This window comes from Poecilia mexicana, unplaced genomic scaffold, assembly GCF_051168715.1.
Source record: "Poecilia mexicana isolate PSO_F unplaced genomic scaffold, ASM5116871v1 scaffold_17, whole genome shotgun sequence".
In the NCBI taxonomy this organism is placed as follows: domain Eukaryota; kingdom Metazoa; phylum Chordata; class Actinopteri; order Cyprinodontiformes; family Poeciliidae; genus Poecilia; species Poecilia mexicana.
In genome coordinates this window covers 25,359,751-25,375,662 of record NW_028263386.1, presented here as the reverse complement: position 1 = coordinate 25,375,662, position 15,912 = coordinate 25,359,751, and the positions used below count along the sequence as shown (strand labels likewise).

The 15,912-nt window shown below is 38.4% G+C and overlaps 1 protein-coding gene across 2 annotated transcripts in view; it reads right to left on the bottom strand.

Annotated features, from left to right (window-relative positions):
- Window positions 1–15,912, bottom strand: part of LOC106921965 (low-density lipoprotein receptor-related protein 8-like) — a 98,103-nt gene that overhangs the window by 6,516 nt on the left and 75,675 nt on the right. The window contains exons 10-16 of one of the 2 annotated variants that reach the window (XM_014994005.2): window positions 11,240–11,411; window positions 8,871–9,098; window positions 7,373–7,491; window positions 6,313–6,452; window positions 3,031–3,172; window positions 2,665–2,817; window positions 900–1,190 (exon numbers count right to left, since the gene is read on the bottom strand). In XM_014994005.2, coding sequence (XP_014849491.1) covers window positions 900–1,190; window positions 2,665–2,817; window positions 3,031–3,172; window positions 6,313–6,452; window positions 7,373–7,491; window positions 8,871–9,098; window positions 11,240–11,411 — 1,245 coding nt within the window. The remainder of the gene's footprint in view (window positions 1–899; window positions 1,191–2,664; window positions 2,818–3,030; window positions 3,173–6,312; window positions 6,453–7,372; window positions 7,492–8,870; window positions 9,099–11,239; window positions 11,412–15,912) is intronic. The other variant, XM_014994006.2, reaches the window with a different exon arrangement.

The window sequence follows — 15,912 nt, the reverse complement described above, 5'->3', positions numbered from 1 at the left end:
TATTTGCCAGAGTGTGACTTTGAGACACCCCCGACCTTCTGCATCTTCATACATACAGGCTCCGTATAACTGCATTAGAGCAAAATTTGCATTCTACATGCAGTACTTACTAACACACTTATGAGGCAAGCATTTATGCCCCAACACAAATTTCCTTCCAGATATGCGACCCCCCCCACCATCTCCACCCACATAAAGCACAGTTTTATGAGGAGAACGGCATAATTTTCAAGGTGACAATTATTCCTATCGTCGGTGGCTGAGGCTTGTAGATTCCCCACTTTAATGTCCTCATTACAGTCAAGACGAGATCGCTAGCCATGTTCCCAACAGGAAGTAGATGCAACTCAACAGTTTTCTTTAATCCCAATTAGGGCGGCAACTAACAATTATTTTAGTAATTGGTTATTTTTGACGATTAATTGATTAATCAATAAATTGGACAGAAAATATGGCACATTTAACACATTTTTTATGTAACCACTTCAGCCATTTTTACACAATATTACAAAGACAGTAAATGAGTTAAATTTGTTTTATTTAAAACAAATTGGCATAATTTGTTTTAAATAAAACAAACATTGCGCAAAATGCAATAACAACATTCCTTCTGTGAACGCTTAATCATTTGCATCTAAAAAAAAATATTGTCTACTGTTGATTAATTGTTTTGGATTAATAACTGGATAGTAGTTAGCGGGAGATTTTATTTATTTATTTTACAGAACTTGAATTAAATGAAGCTAAAAATGCCACTTGAGGGGTTCTATAGTCAGAGTACGTATAAGCCAACTGACGACTAATCAATGACTAAAATAGCTGACGATTATTCTGATAATTGATTAATCACGATTGATTCGATTAATCATTTCAGCCCTGATCGAAGACTGCACACTCACAGTGTTGGGAGACACTGCTGTCCCCTGCAGACGTGGTTGAGATGACCATGGCCGTGGCTGTGGAGTGGGAGCCCAGTGATTCAGACACCTGCGATGACAGAGGCTGCAGCGTACTGAGTGGCGTGAGAAACTCGGGAGAAGCAGATGGAGCGGTGCTCAAGTAGGGGATGTCGTCTGCCTGCGAGACTCCTCCTGAGGAAGGAGCGATGCCTCTGGCGTCAGTTTCTCTGACGTCAGGTGTAAATTCTAAGGCAGGTGGCGATCTCGCTGTCATGTCGTCCCTCGGCGCTGCTAAGAGGAAAGTTAAATCAAAGCTAGAGATTTGATCTAGAGATGTTTACTATATTCAAATAAACAAATCTTAAACTTAAGTTTACAAAAACATTGTGAAGTCTTGAGGTACTCCCAATTTTTGAGCAGGATCTATAAAAACAAATGCCAAGAACATTTTGAGTGTGACGATAATAATAACACACCACAATATTCCTCATCACATAAAACTCTGACTTGCCAACCACAATCCAGATCTCATCTATTAGTACGAGTCGTTAATACGAAAGTGAGTGTTTTAATCTGTTGGAGACTTTTATTTTGACATAAGGAAGTAGGCCCTGGAATGAAAAAATATTCTTAGCACTGTGGGAATCCCTGGCTAATCCCTCCTTAGCTCCTTCTGACAATGACGTCAATATCTGCTTAAGATCTTCCCATCGGTGGTAAACTAAAAGGTTATTTCAGTTTTTCATTGGACTGCATCTGGCAGTTTCTTGTTCAAAATGTAAACTTTGAAAGATCTAACCAGAACTGGATTATTCTACATTGAACAAAGATTATGTAAAATACAGATTAAGATGTAAAAATAAGATCATTGGGTATTGAACTCCAGGTCTTAGCTGTGTCCTTGGTCCAAAACACCTGAATAAAAAGAACAAATAAAGTCCTCTGCATGCAGTTAAGTTCTGCAAAAGTCCTACTAATGTCCTAGTTATTGGATTTGGGTATGCTGAAGGAGTTTTCATCTAAAAGCCGAAGAATTTTGGACCTTGAGGACTGGAGATCAACAACCCTGCTTCTTTCTTCACCAGTAGAACCCAGGCTTGCAATCCACACTATCACTACTCATTTAACTGTTGTTTTTATAGTATGTATGTTGACAATCTCTTTGGCATTAGCAGTGTTTCTGCAGGTTTCACCACCTCAGATTTAAGACTTTTTAAGACCTTTTCAAGAGCATTACAAACTAAATTTAAGATCTGTTTCACGGTAGAAATGTACAAAAGAAAACTGCATATTTATATAGTAGTAGTACCGAGCTTTGTTGCACAAAATGAACGTAGCATGGTATGGGTTGCAACAAAAGTGAGCCAGTAGCAAAGACGAATGTCGTCCACCAAGCAGGTGATAAATTTGCACTTATCCATGATTGATGCAAAAAACTGTGCCAAAGAGACATGCTAGTATGTTAGCAGTTAGTTACCGAAAATAAACTACATAAAATATATGAGATTAAGTATTCCTGCCACCACAAAATTTAAGGCCTGTGATTAACATATTTAAGGCTGACTCACAGTTTTTCTAATTAATTCAAGACATTTTAAGGTTTTTATTTTAGATACATAAATTTGAGATATTTTAAAAGCATAGTTTTTGACACGAGCTCTGCAGAATCCACTCCAGTAGGGAATCGCTGCTCTAGGTGATAGCCATGTATACAGCAGGATCTTTTTTGTACCCAACAAAACCATGCAGGCCCTGAGACCCTCACCTGGCACGCAGCCCCTCATATCAGGCCCCAAGTCCTGTCCATCTGGACACGCACAAGTGTATTTGGGAGAATGTTCGGTGATCTGCGGTGCTTTAAGGCATAAGTACTCGCAACCCCCATTGGCTACACTGCCCAGATTACAGCTGTCTGGACCTGAAAATAGAAATGAGTGAGAGGCAAAAAGATCTTGAGGTTAACATAAAGACAGCAAGGATTTACACGGTTCAAATGTATCCTTGTCTCCGTCCTTCGGATGCCTGTTCTGAAGTGGTCAGCACTTTTTAGGCACCAAGAGAAAACGTGGTTGAGTTTGATTATGAGCTCATTTCTACACACCCACGGGCCTCGCACAGACTGAACACACACCTGGCGGCTGTCGGAGCTGGTGGAAAACCACAATGTCATGGGGATCGTTGAGGTTTTCAGCCAGAGCCTGGATATCCTGACCGGTTAACCGATTGGCCATAAAAACTGCTGCCTTGTCTCTGTCGGTCCAGTAGATCCGATCCTGCAGCACGGGTGATAAAAATGAAAAGTTGTTCTTGTCAGTGTAACCGTGACCTCGGGACAGCAGCCAAAACATTGTAATTGGGGTAAATTCCAAAACACAGTTCACTACTTGCAAACACATCTTAGTCTCATGTTTGCGCTCACAGAGCTGGTGAAGTTCGAACCATTGTAACTCCTAAGGTTCAGATATTTTTACAAGCGTTGTACAGGAAGCATATTCCCAGAAAGAGCCTGTAGATAGATTACACAGATTTTATGACCTTCATTTCTCATCTTCAGTTCTCATTTAGATGTTCTGACAGTTTTACATTCAGAAAAATGAATATTTCCTGAAAGGACATTTATGACGCCCAGGTTACTTTGGTTACGGTTGGTTCTTAGTCAAAGCAACAAGTGGTACTCCACAATCAGGGCGCTCCAAACTTGTACCTAAATATTTAACATTGCCACTTAATTTTGGTTGCGTTTGTTTGATATCTAGAAGAAAGTGCATTGCTTTGTTTTATGGACTGGTTTATGAATTTGTGCAAATATTGTTTAGTTATGAGAGGCTTTATGATTCCTCTGAAATTACCTTTAGTTAACCAATTAAAAGGTCCAGATAATACCTTAGACTACAAGCTGTTAGGAGTCCTGATCCGAGAACAAAACAGTTCATCAGAGCAGTATAAACTGTAAAAACAAAGCAAGTGGTTTCATTGTTAGATATTAAGTGAAACAAAATGACAGAATCAGACACAAAAATCTTAAGCTTAATAAGTTTCACTGAAGAAAGCTTTTGTTTGCGATGCTTCCTTAAAAGTAAACTTTGAACACTGACAGGATGGAGCTCTGTGTTTGTCAAACACAGCACATCATCAGGTTGCTTCCCACTCATATACCGTTTTTTTAATAATCAAATAACATTGTAAAATGAAATTACCTCATCCTCTTTTTAAATGTTGTTTTGGCTGCTTCAAATAAAACCCTGCCAATTTTCTATTCTCCTGGTTCAGCTGGCACTGTGATGGTACTTAGTAAAATTATGATAAATTCCCTGTAGTACAAGACATAATCGATGCCTGGCTTCACTCTGGCCTGTTGTGACTACAAGGTGACTCTCTTGTTCAGCATGCTGGAAACACACCAGCCCAGCAATATTGAGTGGTGCCTGTCGCATGCATCGCATTACTGCCTCTGTCTGGCTGACTATCAGCAGTCGCCAGGTGCTCGTCCACACATTCCTCCGTTGTTGCACTCTAAAAATACCTGGACCGGGTATTGCTTAAAAGCACCATCTTTTAGCAACTCCACATGTTTCTATTTGTGATGGTAGAACAGAAAATTTAATTAGTTTTTAACGGTCCCTATGGAGACTTGGTGACAAAAAGATGGCACTTTTTGGTGCAGCTTGCGGTTGATTTAGTTTGATCTCCTTTACCATCAAGCCTCGTGGCAAATGGCTACAAGAAATGGGCTTCTGTGTCACGTCTTATTTATACCCCAGGGAAACAGGAAGTCATTGATTACTAAAAATTACAAAAAAATTAATAGTAACTTACAGCATTTTTACACCTGATAGACAAATTTGCAACATATGTTACATTTTCAGCTAGCGTGGTTTGGCTTCACACAAAATAACTGAATAACCTGTCATCCCCCACCTCGCCTGTGGTGGCGCTGCACCAAGAACTACTGAAGGAAAAGACACGAAAACCTCTGAAGATGAAAACACTGAGTGCTATCGCCTTCCGCATAAAATGTAAACCAAAATGGAGTGGCGTCAGTTTTTAGCACTTTCAGGATTTTGTCTTTTGTCGTTGGTAAAAGACCTCAAGTCATTTCTCCCACTAGCACAAGACTCTTTCATTTCTATGGTTGTTTTTACCCAGAATGCCCTGCGCTATAGCTTGCTTCCTGCTTTTAGAGTCCAGCCGATATTAACAACCAATATTTATTTCCATCTTGTTACCATTTACTGCTGGAGGGAAAGGGAAGAAAGTTGGTCGTGTGATATTTTGTTTGGTCATGAGACGGTGAGAGCGATGCAGCACTGGATTATGGGTAGTTTAACTGAAGCAGAGAATAAATAAACAATACAGTACCAGTAAATATTGGTTATCGGCCATAAGAGTAATATTAATAGCAATATAACTGTCAAATTTTTGTATCAGTGCATCTCTAATTTAAATAAACCATTAAACGCCAATACAGTGAAATACTCAGAATGTCTAAGTCCAGATTTCATCACTCCCTGGTCACGCTGCTCATATTATGGCGTGATGAGCGCATCTCTACCTCCTGGACATGATTTCACATATCAGGAAGTGAGGAAAGGGTCTCTATCCTTGCAGCCCAAGAGGGGTGCCAGAGCTGCAGATAACCCAGCAAAAACCGGCAGTAGGAAGACATGATACGCTTTGCGGCTTAAACAGTTCATCCAAACTGGAGGGGAAAGCTTCAGAATGTGTGAAAGATCACGGGTTGAATTGACTGCCTGAGCTAGCTCGCAGGCGACGCCTTGTTTATGTCTTAATGGAGTGGGGGGGGAATTTCCTCTGCGAGATTATGCTACTGCAATAAAAGATGAATTTATTTGAACACTTTTCATATATCTTTACCAGCGGTGTCAACAAATGTGCTCCCTTCTCAGAGAAGCATTTTAAAGTAAAGAGGATTTGTCTCTACCTGTAGTCTTACAGAGACTCGGTCCATGGGAGGAACCCCTCTGAGGGATGATTCTACATTTGCTGCAGAGGCAACTCTTCTGGAAACTACAGCGGGTTTTACTCACAGGCATGAAGAGTCTTGATTGGATTTATTTCCTCTGAAGGCCTTGATTCATCACATGCACACAACAGACTTGGCTGGTGACCAAAAAGAGAAGTGTGCATTCTCCTTCGGAATCATCTCTACTTCTTATTTGGTATGCAAAGCCAATGAAAGCAACAAGGAGACGAGACAAAGGGCTAAAAATATGGACACCCACCAACTGAGCATGAAATAAGCTGAATTAAATGGATTGATTTGGATTCAAATACACCACTCCTATGAGGTTTTTTTTTTTTTTTTTTTTGAAAATTTGAAGATGTGATAAAATGTGGGAGGAGAAAATCTTTAAAATCGATTGCAAATTAATCTGAGAAGCAACACACAAACCTCGAAGACAGCAAGAGCGTAGGGGTGTCCCAGTCTCTCTGCAGAGGACATGTGTGTTCTCCGGTGAGCTCCATTCAGGTCCACACTAGCTATGAGATGCAGTTTGGAGTCGACCCAGTAGAGGCGCCGGTTGGCTACATCTGGGGAAAACACAGACTCACATTAGGAGGAGGAGGAGACGGAGGAGGAGGAGCAGAAGGAGAAGGGAGGAGGGAGGAGGGAGGAGGGGGAAGGAGGAGGAGGAAGGAGGGAGATCTTTCCCCAGACTCAACAGAAATTGATCGTCTCTGTGGTAAGCCTTCATGTACTCCGACCGACAAATCCCTTTGGTTGGAATTGATTACTTTTTTTTTTTTAAATGTCAGATTGTCAGTGTTACACAACACACAGAGATTTACGGATCCAAAACACTTCAAATATAATTTCAAAGTAAAAGTATTTTTCTTAAAGGGGCAGCATTATGTATGTTCCAGGCACACAGGGCCATTTTATAGTACAATCAAGCAACTCAGATGTTAGAAAAATGCTCTATATATTAAATATGACTTAAAAGAAAGTAGCCTTTTAATATAATGCATTGAAATTGAGCCTCTGTCTCTTTAAAAAAAATCCTTCTCTTTATGAAACTCTACCTTCAGGAAGTCATCACAATATTTCTCCTCTATGAACCCTTTAACAACGTTTTTACAAGCTTTCCACTGAGAAGTAGCTCGTATAACGAGTTCAGCTGACACACAGTTCCACCAGGTGTTTGCTAATTGCTGCTGGCTAGTCTGAAGGAGCTGATTGGGGGACCCACAGGATGAGAAAGAGGGGCATTGTTCTGTGAAGCAAAAACTTAAAAGCGTTGAAACTGTGCCTTGAAGGCGGGGCTAGGCTCACCCAGGCGTTTTGCATAGCTGAATGATTAAAGGATTTCTCAAACAAACATGAAAGAATCAAGGCAACACTCCAGGTATGTTTTTGATAAGGGAATAACATTGTAACTTGATGTAAAGCTCAAAAAAGTGTATTCAGCACAGTATTGCCCCTTTAATCTAATTTTATTGTCCCCACTTACCCAGAGTAATGCCATTGGGCCATTCAATGTTTTCAGACACCAGAACCTGCCGATCCACTCCGTTCATCCCAGCCTTCTCTATCTTGGCTCGTGTGCCCCAGTCTGACCAGTACATGAAGCTGAAAGACAGATAATAAATTTATTACTCTATTTGGAATATTTCGATAATGATAAAAATGTACAACGCAAAAAAACGGCAATAAGGAACCCCTTATAGAACATTATGACTAGTCTGCTACATAGCTCCTTTACCAACGCATGTGATTTACAGAATATTTGCTGTAAAAATGACTCTTAGGTAACTGAAAACATCACAATATTCTTCATGTTCTTGTGGTTCGGTTAAGTCTGGATATGTAAAGTCCTGAATTTCTGTGCATCACAACTTGATCTGATAAATTATGTGAAAATGTTTCTGTATAAAATTGTTCAGACAGCTTCTCAAGGGAAATGACAATATATAAAAATCTGTAAAAAAAAAAAAAAAAAAAAAAAAAAAAAATTGGACCTTTGACTCCAGGATAGAGATGAGTGGAAACATACTTCATTTGTTAAATGTCAGATGGCTCAACCGAAATTCATATCCGAGTTCACCGTCATAATCATCTTCAATAATTTAGCCCGATGAATAAAAAAGTCCAGAATAATAGCCGTCTTGTGTCTATAAACTCAGTCTGACACCGTAATATGCAGATTTATTGGAAATTGTTATGCGAATTTGCAACATGAACCTCATTAATAAGCATGGATTTTAAAACTAGAAGGACAAATAAAGGTTTTGTGTGGAAGAAATTATCACAATAGTTTTCATTAGCCTTGATTAATGATGATTAAAAGTCCTATTAAAATTATTAATGTTTTGTTTCACTAACCAGGGTCAATTACTGATTTAATGCCTGGTTGGAAAAGAACATTGGCAGAGAAAAGTTGATCTCCATTCATTAAGGTTATAAATGATGTATTTGAAATGTTTTTTTGAATAGTTGAATGACTGGTAAAAAAAACAAACAAACAAAAAAAACTTCAGTGACTTAATAGACTTATAAACTAAATTAGTTGAGTTATTTCAATAATCGATTAATCACAAATAATCCTGTCAGCCCTAACGCACACCCTATATTATTATTTGTCCAAAAATCCTTTAGAGAGTTGCAGAAAAACTACGTGCTACAAAAGAACAATTCATATGCATCAATAAAAGTCCAAAATTAATACGATATTCACGTTAATGATTAATCGATTACTAAACAGGTTGAAGATTATTTCAATAATCGATGAATCACAACTAATCGGATTAATTTAATTGTTTCAGCCCTAATGCACACTCCATATTATTTGGTTAAAACTCCTTTTGAGAAATGCAGAGAAACTACGCATGTCAAGAGAAGAATTCAAATGCATCAACAAAAGCCGTAAATTAACAAGACATTCATTTAAATGTGGAAAAGATGAAAACTGCACTGTAAAATGGCACTGGCGGCCATGTCTGCACAATTACCCGTGGTGGGGGTCCAGTGCTATGGCCCGGGGCTCGCTCAGGTCAGAGCTGATGAGGATGCGCCTCTTGGTGCCGTCCACTGAGGACACAGAGATGGATTTGTCTCCCGAGTCGGTCCAGTACAGGTTGTGTTGGAGCCAGTCCAGCGCCAGGCCCACAGGAGTCTGCAGGGACGAATCCACCAGCGGCACCTGCTGGGATGGGTCGCTGGCCTCATGGATGAAGGCGCTGCAGGGAGTGAAGGGGACAGAAAAAAGGGGGAGGGGAAGGCAAAGAAGGACACAGAGGGAGAATGTCTCTTTGGCACATTGGTTTGATGCATTTTTTAAGGCGCAATTACAGTAACTTACAGATTTTTTATTTTTTTTTATGATGCCAGCTGATACATATATAGAATACCTGAAATCAGCACTGTGCTGTGAAGTCAATGAACAGCAGAGAATGAGGTTACTATGGGAGTTGCAGCCTTGGGCCTGCACAATGCAGGTTCATGCCGAGGTTATTGTCCTTGTTAGGTAAATCGCTTATCAGAACAGACAAGGCTTCATTTGAGGCTTGCCCAGGTCACTAATCATTTGGACCCGACAGAGGTGCGAGGAAAGGGCAAAGCAGCTAGCAAGAATTTCAATTTCAGTTTCTCCAGAGAGGTGGTTCTTTTAACGTCTATGTTATAAAAAGAACACGGCGCTCCAATTAGAATCTCTGGGGGATAAAATATGGTTTGGATAACAAAAAAGGAGATGTGAGCCGAGTCTCATTACAACCAAATACAGCTGAATCTCAGAGAGAATTAAAATACATAATTACGATTCAGATGTGTATCTGCATCCCAGAGACTTTGTTGTTGGAAATTCTTAATTTAGACAATGTTGTAGATTAAATGATATCAAGAAACAATATAAAAAATGCACTCCAGCAACCCAGCCTCACTAGTTTGCAAGATGAATTAGGAGGGTAAATATCAGCCAAGTGTTGCTAATCAAATCCATTGTTGAGATGATCATCAGCAAGTATGACTGTCTTTAAAAAGCCAATTTTTTTTTGTATTTGATTGTGCACAGAAGATGGATTTGTGTGAAAACATCAACAACATTAGAGAAGCAGATTGTATACAACTATTTAAAAAATAACTAGGCTATCAATTTGTGGTTGGTTTCTTAAATTTAAGACTCTTTCAAACATTTTTAAGACCATTAAAACAAATTAAGACCTGTAAAATGCAGAAATTTACAACAAAAAATTGCAAATAAATAAATCATTATGGCTTGGCAACAGAAGTGAGACAATGCTGAAGACGAATATCGTCCAGCCAGTTTGCGATACAGTTGCACTTTCCCATGATGGAAGTAAAAAAATTTGCAAGCTAGCAAAGGTTATACTAGCAGCTAGTTTTTTCCCCTGTAAAAAACTAGCTACCCTAAAATGACACAACCTGGCTGTAGTCCCACACATCAGGACATTTTCTTTTCTCTACTTAAACAGTTTCCTTTGTATTTGTTCTTATGTCACTGGCAGACAAATGTTATGTTTACTCTGGAAACAAAAGAAACAGTTATTTAAGGACATAAAAGGAAAATTAGCGGCTAGTTATCAGGAGCCACAACAACCTTGAGACACAGAATCCAGTGAAGATGTCTGTGCACAACTCAAACTTTAGCATAACAGTAAAGTTATGCTGAAGAGTAAATTACATGGAATTTACTCCTGTATATTGTCCTGCCATGACAAAATTTAAGACCTGTGATTAACACATTTAAACAATTCATTTAAGACATTAAGACCTTAACTTTAGATTATTGAATTTAAGAACTTTTAAGACTTTTTAAGCATATATTTTCACACCCTGAACTAAAATTACCAGCATTTAAGTAGATCAGTTAATTATTATTAATGTATGTCGCAAGTAAAGATTAAACTTTATTCCCAGCATGTGAAAAAGCAGATGGTGTAAAGTTTTAAAACAAGGACAGATTGATTAAAAAGTAATCATTTATGAAGATTTGTGAATAACGCAGTTAGCATTTACTATAAATATCAGTCTTTGAGTCTATTTAGTGCAGAATGCAGGCAAGCGCCTGCCCATGAGTGTTACAGCAGCCTGATAAGCTAGCTATGCTTAGCTCAACCTGGTAGCGTTTAGGTATATCTTCTAAGAGTTTAAGGTTTATTCACTGAAACATTTAAATCTTGATGTTCCAACAAATGCTGATGATAAAGATCAAAATTGCTAGTAGCAGGAGCTACCACACATAAACTACACATTTTAATTGTTTTAAGACATGAAAAGCAAAGATTTGAGAGAAACTGTTTATGCATAAAACCTGAATTTCTTTATTTGGTGATATTCTGAAATAATTAAGCTGTCGTACCTGTAGATTTTCCTGTGGAATCGGTCACACCAGAAGACGCGGTTGTTGGCCACGTCCAAGTCTAGAGCCACGGCGTTCTTCTGTGTAGACACAACCTGGCTGTAGTCCCTCTTCACCAAATCGATCCGTCGAATCTCATGGCGGTTAGTGAACAGCAAATATGGACTTTTCCCTGTGACCAGAGAGAACAGAAGGAAAGGGATTTTTTGGGACATGGATTCAGAGTAAAAGTGCAGACAAGTATATCAAAGAGCAAAACATTTAAGGAAAAACAGGGTTAATATGGGAAACACATTAGAGATGGGATTTTACCCACTAAAGCGGAGCTGAATAAGCTTTGACAGTTTAGCAGAAAGTCGAGGAAGGGCTCCGGATGGGTCCCTTAATTAGGAATCAGATCTCATCTTGGCGTGCCACAGAATCTTTAAACACAGAGCCAATAACATAATTCAAACTAGCCAGTGTATGTGCCGAGCATAAAAGCGAATTAACCTTTCTGTAGAGGGATCAATTTACGATCGCATCCCAACAAAGAGATTGAAAACAAAATGTAATTGCTCTCGAGTCAATACATGCAAGACTTGTGAACCATGATGTTCCTTGTCAGGATGATTTAGACATTAGTTATTACCTAAAGCACTTGGGTTTCGCCTTACAATCAAAACTACAGGAAACTATTGAGCTCCACCTTTGCAGCACACAAGTCGATATTCTAAATATCATGTTTTATACCAAGATAAATAATGCAGGAATGGTTACTTAGTGCTGACAATCCTCCCCGGACAATTAAGAGGCAATAATCCTTCACTGAAATGACGAAACTGTTGGAAAATCGATGAACAGGTCCGAGTGTATTATGAAGTCACATGCTATTTTGGCAAATATAGATGTGAATCTGATCACATCTCTTAAAAAAAAGGTTGTCAACTTTTACACAGGCAACTTGCAAATACGGAAGACAACAAGAGAAGAACCTTCAGGAACTGTAAAAAAGAAGAAAAAAGATGCAGCTCCAGCCAGTGTTTTGCCTTTTCTCATCTGATAATGAGTAAATAAGATGGCTCAGTTAGCTACTATCCACATCACAGATAGGCTGAAAATGAAGTCGGGGGGGAAACCAAAAAGGTGGAAGACGCTTCTAGAATAGAAATCCTCTTACCTGTTGAGGCAGCAGCCATTTAGACTGCAAGGTTTAAACAGGTACATAGATAATAGGGGAGAATAGGGCAAGCTGAGCCACCGTTTGTTTTTAGGAACATTGATCATGTGATAAAGGCTTTATTAAATGAATGCAAGAACCTCATGGGTACATTTTTATTTCTTAAAAAACCTTTTTCACTCATGGAAGTTAAAGTATTTTTGTCTAAACACAATTCTTATGAAGCTTCATAAGAATTGTGTTTAAACCAAAGTAAATATTTGAAAATTTGCTTTATATATCAATGGTAATGTGTATGAGCTACAACATGAGGCTATAAATCTGACTGAAAAGTGTAGCATTTTAGCTGTGGCCTGAATGGGTACATATAAAGGAGGGGCTCATCTTACCCCTTACACAGCTTATTTTAGAAATACTAAAATGGTTCAGTTTACACTCGCTCTGATTGATTGAAGGGATGCGCAACATCCTAAAATAAATGTAAATATAGAAGTTAGTGACCAAACTAAGATTGCCTTGATGCCGTGATCTTGAAGAAAAAAGGCTCATCCTACCCTGGTGTCCCTTACTGTAAATACCTGGAAGCTACATGTACCAAAGTGGCTCTGCTTTAGTCCTTTGAAGAGTCCAGTTCTATCTCTCACAGAAAAGAAAGCTGGATAGAGAAATGTTTGCAATATTATGGAAATTTTAGCAAAGTTAAGGATTTACTAACACTATAAGGAACGAACAGAGTCATCATTCATTACACATACATAATAAAAATTTTAGCATTTCAATGCATCAAGTTAATTTTTTCCCCTTGACTCAACAATTAGTCATTTTACACTGTTCTTGCAGAACTAAATATTTTGTGATGTACTTGGAAATTAGTGAGACATGATATGTCTTGTACCAGAGTAAATGACATATACTGCATCTCCTTTTACTTTGGTTTAATGTATGGATATGTCTATCTGAAAACTAAGTATTTAGGTATATTTAAAAAAAATCTTAATTTGTTGTAATTTATTGTTCTGAAATAAAAAAATACCATTGTCAGGTCAGTTTTACAAAATCTACAATCTGAAGTTGGCAACAAATTAATTCCATTTATAGTCATTTATATTTTCAGTCCCCACAACCAGTTGATCCCATTAGTAAAAAAAAACAAACTAATATACTAAAAAAATAACATTAATATGAGGGTGTTCGTATGCCTACATGTGCTAATTAACTCCAAACACTAAGCACAGCTTAGGCTGATTGATACAGGGCTTCAGCCATAAATCAAATCACAGATAAATACTGTGTTGCTATGGCAATCCATCAATATATTTTACTGACCTCAATATCATTACTGACCTTCAAGTTGTGCTACAGAAAATGTCAAAGAAAATGTGGACAAAATAATCAGAAGTGTAAAATTCCTTTGCTTTGTTGACTGATGGTTTATTGTGCACACGTCTTTTATGTTTTAACCAATTGTTAGAGCTGCCCGATTCCCATAATTAAATGCAAAGTGCATTTAGTCAAGAGGACAGCAGATTGTAACATAGTGTATGTAGGGTTTTATCTGTGTGGTGCTTTCTCTGAATCCATGTCCCTCTAACAGAGTATAATAATATGATCCCAGATGCAGCTGCCTCTCATCTCCAGAGGCAGATGTGAAAGTTTCTCATTAATACTTTACAGTCCTTAGCTCCCCCATTTGACAGTTTGTGTCACCACCTCAGTGTAGTATTGTTATCCAACACTTTCTCTCCATTTCTGCCCTTTCCTTCCTCTACCCGGGCCGAATCTGAACACTGACAGTATGGTGTTGGGCCAAGTGCTCCAAAAAAATAAAGCAAAAACAAAAAAAAAAAACTAGTCATTATACTGTCATCTCAAAAGTCTAAGGGGGAAATTGCTGCCATGCTGGAGTCATGGGCTGTCAGTACTGAGGTGGAGTTTTTGTTTTTTTTATTGCCTCAACAACAGCAGCTGCTGCATTGTCTGCCATTCCCTGACACTTCATCTCACACTCTGAAATAAAAAAGGCAGTTTATAACCGCATACTGTATATTGTGCCCTGCAAACATTTTCATACCCAACAGATGCTTTTATTTTTTCAGTCATGCTTTGATCACCAATATTATTAGTTTTTACTGGGATTTTAGGCAACTGACTAAAACAAAGCAGTGTAATGATTCGATTTGGAGGGATAATGCAAGGTTTTCAGGATTACTGCAAATTGAGAACTGCACTGTGTTCTCAGGTAGGTTTAGACTCAGTACTTCTGAGTCTAAACCTACCTTATTCAAGCACTTAAGTCGGTGCTTGAATAACATTTTTTTTTTAAGTTTTGTCACAAATTGTCAGTTATAGGACTGACAATTTGTACTTTACCCAAGCACATAAAAATGTTTTGAGTCCAGTGTAGGTGGACGTCCATGTTTTGGTAGATTTGCAATTTTGCCACCGTCTTTCCATTGATTTGATGACGGCCTGACTGGTGTCCAGTTAGACGTTTCCACCTCTGGATCTTGTTTTATAGCCCAACTTTTAACCCAACTGTCCCTCACAGAACAGCTGGGTTTTAAGAATAAAAACCAGCAAGCATTTTGTTTATTGAAAATAAATCTAAGAAGATTTTAGAAGGTTAATAAATGTCCCAACTGACTTGGTTGGAAATTTTTATTTTACAGGTGACAGAAGTCTAAATGCACACCGTTTGTGGGTAAGACTGACTTGCATCAGTGGTGACTCTCAATCTCAGGGCCTCTGGATTATTAATATCTACTATCCACTGCAATAGCTGAAAAAAAAAATGCAATATCTCACCCTTTTTACTGCTGTTCTCTGAATTTTCTACCGACAAACAAAAGAAGATAGTTATTTCTACACATTGAAATTATTACCACAGTATCAGTACGGAAGAAAAGAAATAAAGCGAGTTCATTTCTGTTTAGTTTTTATTATTATTATCATTATTCTTTATTTTGATTTAATTTCCTTATGCCATTATTGTTACTTTCTACCTTTTGATTGTACTGTCTTTGATTCCAAATTCAGCTTCTACTTGGTCATCATTTACCATCGTTCAGCCGGCCACTTTTCTCCTTTCCTCTCCCTCCTCCAGTATTGAAAGCCGCTGGTCTCGTTATTCATAGCTGGATTCTTCCGTTTTCCTGTTGGCTGCTCTGCCCCGTTCCACGTCCTGTACGACCTGCTATTCCCCTGGAAGTCTTTCCTTTTGTTCCATTATTAATAAACATTCTGTTCTACAATATTCTCTGCACCAGGGCCCTTTTAAAAGCTGCAACATGTCAAACTTTGAGCTCCAGGTTGCGCTTTCTGAGGCTTCTGCCGTCTTCACAGGCTTCTTTGTGGATCTTATGAATTGTTTAAGTCTTGGCTTAGACCACTTTTACCAGCCAGTTTTGCTTGGTTTAAACCTAGACAACATATATAGGGCTACATAGCTCCCACAACTAGAAACAAATGTGTCACTGACTCATAAATTAGGTCTAAGTCAGGGGTGAACAAACTT